The sequence below is a fragment of the Equus asinus genome, chromosome 4, assembly GCF_041296235.1.
Source record: "Equus asinus isolate D_3611 breed Donkey chromosome 4, EquAss-T2T_v2, whole genome shotgun sequence".
NCBI lineage: Eukaryota > Metazoa > Chordata > Mammalia > Perissodactyla > Equidae > Equus > Equus asinus.
This window is the reverse complement of record NC_091793.1, coordinates 12,591,893-12,605,930: the sequence shown is the minus strand read 5'-3', so window position 1 is coordinate 12,605,930 and position 14,038 is coordinate 12,591,893. Positions and strand designations below refer to the sequence as shown.

Sequence of the window (14,038 nt, the reverse complement as noted above, 5' to 3'; positions counted from 1 at the left end):
ATTAACTCCCCCAAGTTCTCATCCAGTGTCAGAGCTATGCAGACTCCAGGATGGGGCAAGCTGGTGCCAGGGTGCCCGTCCCTCTCCTCTCTGAAGGCCGTCTTCCTTCCCGTGATAGCACCCCCTCTAGACAGCCTCTAGATTTGCCTGCTCCATCAGAAGTGGATGGAAGACAGTGGAGCTGTGTGTACAGGTGTGGCTCTGGGGTGCCACTGTGGATGGGGAGAGTTCAGGGATGGGGGAAACCAACACCTCACAACATGGTCCACTCAACATGAGTGCCTCATTGGCTGGTGCTTTCTCCCAGTGTCATGTGCTGTTCCCCTCCTGGGAACACTCTTCTCCAGCTCTGCCCATTGTCAGAAGCTTCCCTGTATGTCAGAAAAAAGACATTTCTAATTTAGAAGCTGTATCTCGAGTTCAAAGGTCCCTCTGATGCACGCAGAGGTCAGCCTAAGGAGAACGAAGCGTAATCGCTGCCGAAAGAGCCAGAGAGCTTAGCCTGCGTGAGTGAGCTCGGACAGGCTTGATGTCTGCGAACAGAGGCCATGCACAGAGGGGTCAGTTCTGCCCAGATTCATCCATACGTCTCATGTGGTCTACGTAGAAGTCACAGCGGGCTCCTCCATGAGAAGCCAAGTGTAGAATGGGGTTGTGATGGTGCAGAAAGGTTTTATAGGAGAAAAATGAGAACAAAGCCCACTGGATGACGTACTACGGAGCTCTAGTAAACACAAGTGCACAGTGTGGAAAGAACAGTCCAGAAGCATTGATGAGTCTCGTGAGTGCTTTGGAGGGCCTGGCTGCGTGCTCCATTCCAAGCCCTGGGGGTTAAATGGAGGCACGGCCTCTCGGGCTAGGTTGCAGAGAACATGGTCCATTCCCAACATTTAAGAAAAAAGGGTTTTATCACCAATTGTTAACTGGCCGCAGGATTGCTGGCCGGGCCTGGCCATTGCTTGCCCTTGGCCCCCACGGGTCCCCTCCAGTCCCCAGGATGCAGTTTCAGACGCCCTCCCCAGCGCGGACCCTGTCCACACAGCTTCACCTTGACCCTCGCCTCCTGGTGGCCCTTCCCCCAAGGAAACTCCAGAAGGACCTCTGTCTGACTGCTCTGTCCCCATGCCCAGTGCCTCCCAGCAGAGGGAGCTCAGCAGAACATGCTGCACGAACACCAACTCCATCGGGGTGGCATGAGCCCCAGGATCGCCCACAGAGGGGCCACCCAGGTGGCTGTAGTCTCGTCCTCCTAAAGAAGCAGAGTTGGAGCCTCTGTCACGGTGGGCAGGTGGCTTGTCTCTGGCTTCTTTCCACAGGCTAGGACGATGGCAGAGTTAAAGCGTAAGATAGCGACTGTCTGGCCCTTTATATGCGACATGTGTGCCAACCTCTGGTCTAATTGAAAAGCTAGCTTTGGACTTCTCCTGTTAGCTTTCTGCTTCACTAGTTTCAGCTTTATCTTCACTCCTTCCCTCTGACTCACTCATTTGTCTTCATTCTGTTTGGTTCTCACAAAGTGAACACTTGGTTCCTGGGCTCTTCGTCTCTCGGCAGGGAGCACTATGGCAGCAGCACCCTCAGCTGTCACTCTGCCTCTCTGAGTCTGTCTCCCAAGGGGCCCTTTCTCTGTGGCTTTCTAGATACTTGTGATTTTCTCTTTAGTTTTTTTTTGGTCAAAGCACTATAGAGAAGTATTTTTCTTAATTTCCAAGTGGCTAAGAATGTTTTGGTCACCTCTTTTTTATTTCTAATTTGATTAAGTTCTGATCAAGAACTATGGCCTGTAAATTCTGTGCTTTTAAAAATTTATGGCCTTGGGGCCAGCCCCATGGCCGAGTGGTTAAGTTCGCGTGCTCCACTTCAGTGGCCCAGGGTTTCCCTGGTTCAGATCCTGGGCGTGGACATAGTACCACTCATCAAGCCATGCTGAGGTGGTGTCCCACATGCCACAGCTAGAAGGACCCACAACTAAAAATACACAACTATGTACCAGGGGGGCTTTGAGGAGGAGAAGGAAAAATAAAAAAAAAAATTAAAATAAAATAAAAATTTATGGCTAAATAGGTATCAGTTTTGGTAAATGTTCTAAGGACATACCAAAAAACATATATTCTCTTTTTGATGGATGTAAGTTCCATATGCATTTTTAAAATGTTTACGGAATCTGTTATTTAACTCTTCTGTGACTTGACTTAGATTTTGTCTACTAGATAGTCCCACTAGTGGGAGAACAGTGGTGAAGTCTCACATCGTATTTTTTTTTATCGAATTCTCTTTGGATTTCTAATAGTTCTTGCCTTATGTATTTAACTGCTGTGCTGTGTTGTGTGAGTTTATGAGTGTTTTATCTTCCTCATTATGTCGTGTGTTTTTAGCTTTAAATTCCATCTTACAATAATATTAATGTTACCCCTCCTTTTTTCTTACTATCTGGTATCTGTGTTCATTCTTTCTTTATCATTTTACTTTAGGTGTATTTCTTAGAAGCAGCCAGTTTGAGGTAAATCAGTCCAGCCTATGGTTATTTAACTGTCTTCCTTCATCTGACCCTCAGGACTTGTTGTTTCCCCCTTTTCCTTGTTGTTTGTCATTATTTGGTTGATAGTCACTGCGTGTTTTTCTCTGCGGTTTAGTTCATCTATAAGCCTCCATCCCATTAACCTTTTTTCAGTTATTGCAATCGTTTATTATAAACCTAAGGGATAAATTGCATATGGCTTAAAGACAGAAAGAAATACATTCTGAAAATTAATAGATTCTTATTGCCTTATCTGGTGTTCCTTTTTTTTAAATCGTGGTAAAATACACGTAACATAAAATTTGCCGCAGTAGCCATTTTAAGTACACAGTTCAGTAACGTTAAATATGCTCACATTGTTCTGCAAGCAATCTCTAGAACTTTTTCATCTTCCCAAGCTGGAACTCTGTCTCATTAAACACTGGCTCCCCTCCCCCTCCCCCAGCCCCTGGTGCCCACCGCTCCGCTCTCTCTGTCTATGGATTTGACAGCTCTAAGGGGCCTCATATGAGTGGAGTCGTCAGTATTTGTCCTTTTGTGACTGGGGCTTATTTCCCTCAGCATAATGTTTTCACAATTCATCTGTGTTGTGGCATGTATCAGAGTTTTCTTCCTTTTTAAGGCTGAATAGTATTCCACTGTGTGGATAGACCACATTTTGTTTATCCATTCATTTCTTGATGGACACTTGGGTTGTTTCCACCTTTTGGTTATTGCAAATAATGCTGCTATGAACATGAGTGTGTGAATATTTATCTGGGTCCCTGCATTCACTTCTTTTGGGTATAGACTCAGAAGTAGAATTGCTGGTGGTAATTTTATTTTTAATATTTTGAGGAACCAACGTACTGTTTTCCACAGCAGCTCCACCATTTTACATTCCCACCAGCAGTGCACAAGGGTGCAGTTTCTCCATATCCTCGCCAACACTTGTTGCTTTCTGTTTTTTTGATGGTAGCCATCCTAATGGGTGTGAGGTAGGATCTCATGTTTTGATTTTCATTTCCCTCATGACTGGTGCTGTTGAGCACCTTTTCATGTGCCTCTTGGTCATCTGCATGTCTTCTTTGCTGACTGGCTAAGAGAGCAAGCGAGCCCATGCCTGCGTGGGGGGAGGGAGTGGAGTCTGAGTAAGTGGTCGGACACGTGGCCTCTGGCAGGGCCCTGCTGCAGCCTCGTGGACTGACCACAGCTAGCCATGGAGTCTGCTCTCACTGTGGCTCCCTGTGCGTTGGCTACATTGGCCTTCTTTTCCTTTCTCTAGCATACTCTGATACTTCTGCAGGGGGTGCCCCACATGCCCTCACTCACGGTGGGGCTGCTCTTTGCCCAGTAATTCCTGCATACATGTCAGTCGGCACGAGCCTTGCTGACCTGCCACTCCTATGTTGACAGTCCCCCAAATCGCAGACTTGTCTAGCCAGTCCTTTTTCTTTGTGCTCTTGCTGTAGCTGGGATCAATTTCACGATTACTTATCATTATTCTGCCCTGCTGGAATGTGAATTCTGCATGAGAGCAGGGATTGTCTCTGCCTTGTCCATGGTGTGTTCCCAGCATCTCCTTCTGCTCCTTGTTCATAGACCCTGAACCAGCGTTCATTGAGTACTTGATGTTTTGTGATGGACATGCCTTCTCTGTCTCCTAACTCACTCAGGGCAACGAAGCTCGTGAAGGGAGAAGCCCATCGTGGTTCAACCCGGCTGAAGCTGTCCAGGTCATGCGCTACTGCTGCCTCCTAGCCAGGAGCGCCTCGAGCCAGGTGTCTGCCAGTGACATCGGTGTGATCACGCCCTACCGGAAGCAGGTGTGGACCTGCTCCAGCAAACTTGTTTTGTGCTTCCTTGTTCGAGGAGGCCGCAGAGGAAGGTGGAAACACGCTGGTGAAGTGGCCCCAAGTCCCTCTTGAGTTGTCTCCACAGCTCACTGCTCCTGCGCTGCTGTCCCGCAGCCTGGGGCGAGCCCTTTATCTCTCCAGCGAGTGACCCCGCGGCCTGGGTGTGTTGAGTGAGCCCACCTCTGTTTGCTCACCTGTCACTGGGCATGAGGATGTCCCCTCCCCTGGGTTGTGAGGGCATCTAGTCAGCCAGGGCTGTGTGTGCTTGCTGCAAGCTCCCCAGCCTCCCTGTTGTCGCCTGGTGTCCCTCTGCTGCCTGTGCTGGGCTAGCAGGTTGTCTCCCACATCTTATTTCCATCAATACCTCCTGGTGTTCATGGGCAGGCGCAGCCAGGCACACTCAGCCCACCCTACAACCGGAGTCCTGTCAAACGGGGAGTGGGCTGCTTGTAGGATTACCCTTGAGTTGTCAGGGGCTTGAGAATCTTCCTGTTTATTGGCCATTTCTTCATGTCTTCCTTAAGCTGCATGTTCACGTATAGAGCCCACTGTAAATTGACTTCGGGCATGCTTTATTCTCAGCGGTTTGTAGTTTTCAACATATTCTGGATCCCAGGTCCTGGGTAGCTGTGTGTGTTGTGGACAGCATCTCTGATGGGCATTTGTCTTTGCTGATGATTTCCTGTATGTGTATTATGATTTGTGCTCTTTGTATCTGAGAAGCCCTTCCTTATCCTGATGTTGTGAAGTGTGTCCCACTTTTCTTCTGAGACTGTAAGTATATGCTTCTCACCTGTGCATCTCTCATCCACCTGGATCTGTTTCCGGGTGTAGCCTGAGGTAGGGGTCTGAGTTTACTTTTCCATTTTGTGTCATCCCTTTAGTGAACGTCCAGCCTGTTTCTCAGTGTTGTTGCCTTCTGTGGCACACCAGCTTCTCCTGCGTATCTTCCTGAGGCTGCCTCTGTCCAGGGCTGCTGCCACGCATGCCAGCAAGTTGGTGTCTGGGAGTGACGACTCCTATCTTCACACTCACCATCCTGAGTCTTAACTTTGTGCTCTTTCTTGTGAATTTTAGGAATTCCACCTTTTTTCAAAAAACATTTTTCTCTTTGGCAGCAATTTATCAATGTGTCTTAACTGTTTTGAATTTTGATTTTGCTTACCTTTGCTTCTGACATCCCACTTAGTTTTTCTGGGTTTGTGTTTCTTCTGAGGTTTGTCTTTTTATAGTTATTTCAGCAAAGGCCTGTGAGTAGCAAACAAAATATGTGTATTTAACCACCTCACTCTTGAATTTTAGTTCAGCCGTTTGCCCCAGTTCTTTGAAGACGTTATCCCTGTTGTCTTGGAACATGTACTGTGCTGAAAAAAATCTACTCTGCCTGACTTTGTTTTTAAATAATGTTCTTTTTTTCCATAGTTTTAATATTTTCCCTTTATTCTTTTTTTTTTTTTAAAGGAAGATTAGCCCTGAGCTAACTACTGCCAGTCCTCTTCTTTTTGCTGAGGAAGACTGGCCCTGAGCTAACATTCATGACCATCTTCCTCTACTTTGTATGTGGGATGCCTACCACAGCATGACTTTTGCCAAGCAGTGCCATGTCCACACCTGGGATCCGAACCGGCGAACCCCGGGCCGCTGAGAAGCGGAACGTGCGAACTTAACCGCTGCACCACTGGGCTGGCCCCTCCCTTTATTCTTGTTGTTGTATGGTTTCACCACAAAATAATCTGGGTGTGATTTCTCTCCCTGCTGGGGCCTCATGACTGGTTTGGACGGATGTGTCACGTGTGTGTGTGTGCATCCCCCGCTGCTCTGGAACTCCTGGGGGCATGTGTCCTGCCTCCCCGTCTGCCGTGGGTCCGAGCCTCTGTCTGTCTGACTCATCTAGGAACCTTCCCCCAGTGCGCCCCCGCTCCCTGGCCACCAAGCTTTCTTTTTCCCAAGATTTCAATCTGATTCTTTTTGCTGCTGTGGCCTGCGCTTTTCTGTCTCCAGAGGCCTTGAGCACACCTGAGCCCTGTGTGGAAGACGCTCATTCCCATCCTCTCAGAGCTGGCCCGCCTCCTGTTGTCTCCTCTTCACTTTTCACAAAGTTCCTCTTCCCCCGGCTTCCCGTTACGGTTGCCACCTGCTGCGTGCAGCCCTTTCCAGGCTGCTTTTGTCACATGGGCTCGGGCCCTGCAGTGTGGCATCCCCAGAGAGGCTCTTTGTTCCCTCCTCCCATACCCCACCGAGCGTCCCAGCGCTGTCCCCACGGAGACGTCCATCTCACTCTAAGCAGTAGGTGTGTTTCCTCACCTCTTGACACACCATGGCTCCGTTCTTGCTCTGCACGGGTGGGGAGAGGGGAGATCTCCACACGAGGCAGCACTCCTGAGGGCTGACCCCTCCCCCCCGTGGACTCCATCTAAAGTCTGTATCTGGGCTCTAATCAACTGAGATTTGATAGAATATGATTTGGAATTGAAAAACAGTATTGGACATTACTTAATATTCACTTATGCTGTAACATGTAAAGAAATGCTCAGATTTGTAGAATGTATTTAATCTTTCTTTTTTATCTGCTTCAAAGGTGGAGAAAATCAAAATTCTTTTGAGAAATGTTGATCTGATGGATATAAAGGTTGGCTCAGTAGAGGAGTTTCAAGGGCAAGAATGTTTGGTTATCATCATCTCAACTGTAGGTATCCCTGTTTCTAGTGGGGTAACTGCGTCAGAGGTCACTTGATATTCATTGGTTTCTTGGCACATCCAAACAGGAAGAGGCAGAGGCTGAGACGCCGGTAATGTAACGGGGAGATGCGGGTGCGGGATGGAGGCTCCGTGCCCCAGGCATCATCTCAAGCAGTACTTGTAGGGAGTTCTTTTTAAAAACCTGAAGATCAGCAGACAAAAAGTAAAGAAAAGGAATCCAGGAAGAAATGGTCCATGTGTCAGAGAAGAAGGACAAGATGCGAAAGAGGGAAGGAAACGGGGGAGTAGAGCGGGAGGGCATCTGAAAGGAGGGTACCCAACCTCCCAAATACATGTACATGCACACAGTGGCTTCCGTGCTGCGGCCCAAGGAAAACTAAGTTCCTCTCAAAACTCTGTTTCCTATTTTTAAATTATCTTTATTGAACAGAGTATTAATTACAGAAAAGTTAGAAAATCCAGGTAGGAAAAAAATAAGAATCACCTAAAACCCTACACCCAGAAGTGAGGGATTAGTGTTTGGAGGGTCCCCTGTGTGTAGACAGAGAGGCCTTGAGGCCTGCTCTCCGCCAACCCTGCCCCACTTCCTGGCCGCTTCTTTCTTTTTTAACCAAAAATGGGGTCATACTGATGTTTAATGTTTCTAAATGCTTTTATACGTCAAGTTTCTTTCCATGTCAAAAAATCTTAAGATGCTGGTTTTATTTCTCTTTGCGTTTTTTAGGTACGGTCAAATGAAGATAGTTTTGAAGATGATCGATATTTTTTGGGTTTCTTGTCCAACTCAAAAAGATTTAATGTTGCAATCACCAGACCCAAAGCCTTGCTGATTGTGCTGGGAAATCCTTACGTTCTCGTCAGAGTGAGCTGCGACTGTGTGGGCTGAGTCACCTCGGGAGAGGGCTTGGGTGACAGGGCCCCACTGGACACGCTGGGGTGGGAGGCGGCCCAGCCCTCCCCTGTGTCAAGGCCGGCTCCTTTGTGTTTCAACAGGATCCCTGCTTTGGTGCTTTGCTGGAATACAGCATCACAAACGGGGTTTACACGGGTTGCAACCTACCTCCTGAGCTGCAGTCCCTGCAAGAGTAAGCTCTTCTTTGGTCTCCCTGAAGGATGGGCCCCAGCCCTGCCCCTCCCAGCAGGCCCCACCTCACCCACTGCCCCTGCCGGCCTCAGCCTCATTGGGAGGAGCAGGCCCTGCCTCATAGGCTGCAGTGCCCAGTCCTGGGGGGTCATTTAGGGTCGGCATCCCCCTTCCCCAGCACAACTTTAAATAGGGAAATATAAATGCCCCTTTTAAAGACCACACTGGGGAGAGAGCCTGAGCCACAGTGGGGGGGGCCCGACTCACTGGCCCCTCGCCTTTACCCATCTGCAGCTGTGGCTAGGTACAGCCTGCCCTTCCCTACCCACCAGAGCCAGGACCCGCAGAACGGGAGATGACTGCATCCGGAGCCCCCTGTTGACAAGGGATGGCCAGTGACGCCATGCACCACACCCTGAGGAGCTGCTGTCCCTGTGCTGTGGCCTGCCTTGTCTCACGGTCTAGGCCACAAGTGTGGGAGCCACTGGGTCTGATGGAGCCTGCTCACGCTGCCATCAGCTCTGCATGTCAGCCTGTTCCTGCCACTGGGTAGTTACTGCAACCCATCACCAAAATAAATGCTCTAGTGGGACACCCACATGGCTTTCCACCTTGACACGCACCTGTTGGGGGACAGTTATGCTTTCACATGACCTCTGACCCCTGCTGTGCTGGCTTCCCTCTCCAGGTCCTTGAGCTTGTGTTCACTTTTCGTGCTGGCTGGACAAAGCCTAGGGGCTCTGCCTGGGGACTGGCCATCCAGGGAGAGCTGGGGTCAGCCTCTGTCCCAGCCCTGACCTGTCTGTCCACTCTGACCAAGAGCCAGCCTATTGATGCAGATCTTTTGGGAGCTGTTTCTAGGGAAGTCTGGAAGTGTTCCTTTGTGAACAGCACCGGGCTTGGGACCCACCCCCAAGTACTCAATAAGGCTGCCTTAGACATACATTTCTGAGTCTCTGGCCGTGGGTCTCAATGAGGCAGGGATTTGCTACAGAGGGATGAGAGGTCAGGCAGGGCCAGGAGGGCGGCGGCTGCAGACACTCTTCGGTGAGTCCTGCGCTTCCACCACACAGAAGGCGGAGCCTGGGGGAGGCGGCAGCAGTCTGTGCGGGAGGCAGAGCCAAGCCTTTGGCCGGGATACCACCAGATGTTCAGGCTTGCTGTCCATGTGACCAGGAACAGACTGTGGAACACTGAGGCTCGGGACCCCCAGCCCAATATACCCGCAGACAGGTAGGGGGTGCCGAGCAGGTAGACAGAATTGTGGGAAGCACTTTGAGAATGAAGTTTCAAGTCCCACAGGCTGCATGACTCCTTGCTGAGGCCTGTGCTGGCACTTGTGTTTGGAGCACTTCCTGCTTCCTCCAGGAAGGCAGTGGGATGGGGGGCTGCAGGGGGTGTGTGTGGAGGCCCAAGCAGAGCCCCCAGGCACTCCAAGAGGAAGCACATGGCAGGGGGCTGGCCGCGGCCATAAGACCCTGCTTAGCCCTCCTGCACCAGTAGCCGGTCCTGGACACGTGCAGCCAGAGGCTGGTGGCAGGCTCCGGGGCCGAGCTTTCTCACCTGTCCAAGCCTGGGACCCTCATGACACTTCTCTCCACTCAAGGAGACGAGGGGAAATTGCTTCTGAGGTGGCAGCGCTTGCAGAGTTGCCCCTCCTCACTGCTCAGGCAGGCGCACGCACCATTGCAGAGCCGGCCCTTTGCGGGCAGGTGAGACCTGCGCTTGCCTGCGATGGGTCCTGCAGCTTCCCTCCCTTTGGAGGCCCAGGTCCCAAGTGTGCCCCCCATGTGTGCATGCACAAAGAGGGGTGCTCTTGGGGCAGCTCACATACCTGCAGGTCCCGGAACACCCTGTGTTCCCTCCCAGAGTCCATGGAGACAGGCCCTGGTGGAGCACTCCAGGAGGTTCGAGTCTTTTTCCCTGCTTTGGCTTCAGCACACGGGAGGTGTCCTGTGAGCTGCCGCCCCACAGTGATTCTGGAATCCTTGGTGCTCGTGAATAAGCTAGGCAAACAGCCACCCAGGGTGCTCAAGTGTGCAGAAGACATTGGCAAGCTGGGGTGACTGGCCACGGTGTGTGTCCAGAGCCACCAGGACAGCCTGAGGCTTTTCTGGTCTCAAAGCGTGTCCTCACAGGGTGGAGACCAGGGGCTGGGCCTCGTGCCTGACAGCCCAGCTGCGACCATCCCCGCCCTGCACAGGCCCCCCTGCATAAGGCAGCCCCAGATGCTGACCCACCTCATGTGAAGGGGCCAATCCCGGGCATCACCATGGAGGCGGCATGTGGCCCCTCTGGCCCTGTAGCTCAGCCCAGGTGTGGACATAGAGAGGGGACGGGAGTGCAGAGGCTCTTATCTCACACTGGTCACACTACTCAAGCGGCAAGAGAAAGGGGGAGCAGCAGACACACCAGACCCATCACGGCTTCTCTGGGCCTCGAGGACGACTGCCCTGCAGGAGCAGTCAGGGCCCGACCGAGTGAGTGGTGGGGAACCTTCCTGGGTCCGTGGGAGTCGTGTGCTCATGGGTCTCACGGGCAGCAGACTTCAGGCACAAAACATGCTTAAGGGTGAAATTACCAAGAGCTGGACAGCAGCAACAGTGACAAACCAAGGGGCCTCTGAGCAGTGGGCCATCCCAGAGCTCGTCTCTGCAGCTGCTGCCTTCGGTCTGCGCAAGGGCCAGTCCACCCCAGGCCAGTGCCATGGGTGCAGCAGAGGAAGAAGAGAAGCTGGTAGCAGGAAGGATAGAGGAGCTGCGCAGCGCGAGGGAGAGGGCACCCGGAGCATGTGGAGCCTGAGCCCCATCCTGCTGGGTATCTATCGAGGCCTCTCTGCAAGTCCAGCCACAGACCTAAAGCAAGCAGCCCAGCTAGATCACGCCAGAGAGTGACCCTTCACCTGTGGTCGTCATTAAACTCAGGCTCGCAGGGAAACGGAGAGGCCACAGTTGGCCGATGAGACCTTCCTGTGGCCGCAGAGGACCAGGGTGTCGTGGGCATGGCAGGGAGGGATGAGGCAGAGGTGACCACCCTGGCGGTCCTGAGGCCACCCCAGGAACCCAGCGCACCCTGTGACCAGCTGCCGCCAACCCTGCTCCCTGGGGCAATAATGGGAGGCCCACAAAGGAATCGGTGCTCTCCCTCAGTTGGCCGCTATGAACACTGGAAATACCATCTTCTTGGTTTATAGGTGGGGAAACTGAGGCCCCAGCAACCCAGCCCGGTGGCCACGCTGGCTTGGGTACTTCACGATCGGGGATCTCCTGATTGCAGACGTCCCACAAATAACTTTTGTGGGTCAGCTGCCATGAAGGGGCTAGACCCAGAAACAGAGCTGGTAGTTTGTCAGGATGTGCAAAGATTCTGGTCTTGGTGCTTCAAGAATCGCTCACTCTGGGCCTTGTGCACGGGCTGTCCCGGGAGGGGGCTGTTGCCAGGTCACCCCACCGGCAGAGTCTCAGAGGAAACCAGCAGAAGGCAAGTCGGGGAGCATGTCACAGGGCTGACCACCACAGCCTTTGGCAGGACACAGGACATTGGCCCATTTGGGTGAAGGGAGGGAGCAGGGCTGGCGTAGACTCCCCTCCAGAGCAGCCCAAGACAGACAAGGGGCAGCCTCCCCATTTGGAGCCACTCTGCCGCCATAAGCCCAGCCAGGTCTGAGGTTAGGGCCACAGCTGCACAGCGAGGAGCTATCTGGCAGAGGAATCAGGCTCTGGATATGCTCAACAAGGCCATGGACGGGCACCCAAGAGGCTCCAGTGGGGAGCGACTGGCCAGGGGGAGCTTCCACACCCAGGCTGGACTGTGGAGTGGGAGCCAGGGGATGAGGGATGAGGGTGCCATTTCTTTGGTGCTGCAATGGGCCAAGCTCCAGAGGTAGTGAGCAGGGCCCCCCTCGGGGCGTAGGCTTGTGCATGGTGTCCAGCCGGAGGCACTGAGGGCCCCACACACAGCAGGGAGGGGCTGGTGAATGTCCTGGGGCAGCCTCCAGGTCTTGGCAGGTTTCCAGAAGCTTCTCCAGGGACACCCAGTGTGGGCTCCCACTCTGGCTCTGTCTCCATGACCCACTTCCTGGAAACAGTGGAGCTGGAAGGGAATTCCATCCATCCTCTGTTCCCTCTCCAAAGGCAGCTGCCAGGGAGGAGGATGAGGTTGAGGGCCCGGATCTGGCAGAGCCAAGGACATCCTGGGGCGCTGGAACCTGCTCCTGCCCAGAGCTTTGCTGGGGGGTGCAGGGGTCGAGTCGGGCATCCGCACTGCTGTCTCCTCACCTGGTGAGCAAGGACAGCTCCCACTCCTGCTCCCGCCTCCCAGGAGAATCAAAAAGGAGAGCCAGCGAGCTCCATAGAAAGCATAGTTCATCAGAGTGCTTGGAAATAATATCTGGGAGGCCTGCTGCCCACCAGGCAAACCTGCAATAGCCCCAGACGCCAGCGGCCGCATCCAGCCTTCCTGGGAAAGTAAGTTAAGTCATTCTGACTTCTTCATGTTGCTCCCAGCCTGAGAAACCAGGGCGGGCACTCCCAGGTGCCTGGTAGGCGGTGGGTGGCCCCTGGGGTAGACTGCGTGGGACAGGGAGTTGCTGAGGGTGGGGGTGGAGGGGCAAAGCAGAGGCCGGGACCCCACAGAGCCATCAGGGTGGCAGAGCAGAGGGTGGTCCTGGGAGCCCATACACCCCCCCAGAGAGTCGGGGAGGGATGTGGCCCAGAGCCCAGAGGGACGGCAGCTGCAGCCCAGCCCAGGGGCCTTCAAACCTCACACAGACCCTGGCTCTCCCCTGGGGCTGTCGACGGGAATCTGGGGGCTGGCCCCAGTGCCTCAACCTGAGGAGCCCATCTAAGCCCTCGGGTGCGTGACAGGCTCCCGCTGGCCTTTGCCTCCCCCATGGTTCCCAGCACGGCTGTGCTGTCCTGTCCTGGGTAGTGGCTGCTGTGTAACAAGTCACCCCAAACCTGCACTTGCAAACGGCCACGGGCTGTCACACCTTGTGACTGTGGGTCAGAATCACGCAGGCACTCCTGCACGCGGCCAGGTGGGGACACCCCTGTGGTGCTCGCAGGCAGGTGGGGTTTATGGGGGCTCCTGGGGGTGCCACTCCCATTCTGGCACTCCTAGAGGTGCTGGACGGCTGGGCTTAGCTGGGATAGGTGGTAGAGCGTCCACACGTGGCCTCTCTGATGTGGCAGTCTTGGTGTAGCTGAACTTCTCTCCCAGCTCCAGGGGGAGATGCAGGGGAGGCTGCAGGGCTCCCTCTGACCCCCCCCCCTCACAGCAAGGCTGGTCCCTCCACCAGTTCCATCTGTTACAAGCACATCTCGGGCACCAGAGTGTGGGAAGGGACCTTGCAGGGTGTGGCCCCTGGGAAGCATATTCCTTGGGGACATCATCTGACACCTTTGGTGGCCCTCACTCTCCACAGCAGAGCTGGCAGCTGTGGTGAAGGTCTGCTTGCCCTGGTCTCCCAAACACACACTCACTGGACACCAGCAATACCACAGCCTCTGGTCTCTGGACTCTCCTGGCATGGCCCCCAGGCCCATGGCCCTAAATGCTCTGCCCCTGTCTCTCCCCCGGCTCTGATGGGTTACCCCATAGCCTGCACAACCTCACCAGCCAGGTGCCTCATGGGTACCCCAGCTCCCCCTTCAGAACAAGCTGTGCTGCCGGGACTCTCAGCAGCCCAGAGCCCTTCCCTTGCCCCCCAAGCAGCTGCGTCCCAACTGCCCACCCCTTGCCTGCCAACCCAGGAGCCCCTCGTTGATCTTCTTGCTCTGCTCCCATCTGCTGTAGCAGGTACAGCTGTGTGCCCCCGATAGCTGTTCTGTGTTTCTTGCTGTCAGAGTAGAACCCCTGAATTTTAACTGGACTCTTGAGTGCCCAGAACAAAGGCTGGAG

The 14,038-nt window shown here is 53.5% G+C and overlaps 1 protein-coding gene across 7 annotated transcripts in view; it reads left to right on the top strand.

The window, feature by feature from the left end:
- The window catches only part of MOV10L1 (Mov10 like RNA helicase 1), a 69,103-nt gene extending 60,358 nt beyond the window's left edge, over window positions 1-8,745 (top strand). For 4 of the 7 annotated variants that reach the window (XM_044777372.2, XM_044777359.2, XM_044777364.2 and 1 more), the window contains 5 exons: window positions 4,174-4,323; window positions 6,932-7,039; window positions 7,778-7,915; window positions 8,047-8,138; window positions 8,470-8,676. In XM_044777372.2, coding sequence (XP_044633307.1) covers window positions 4,174-4,323; window positions 6,932-7,039; window positions 7,778-7,915; window positions 8,047-8,138; window positions 8,470-8,536 — 555 coding nt within the window. In that variant the 3' untranslated portion in view covers window positions 8,537-8,676. Of the gene's footprint in view, window positions 1-4,173; window positions 4,324-6,931; window positions 7,040-7,777; window positions 7,916-8,046; window positions 8,139-8,431 lie in introns of all 7 variants that reach the window. The other 3 variants (XM_070506682.1, XM_070506684.1, XM_070506683.1) reach the window with 3 other exon arrangements.
- The last annotated feature ends 5,293 nt before the right edge of the window (window positions 8,746-14,038 follow it).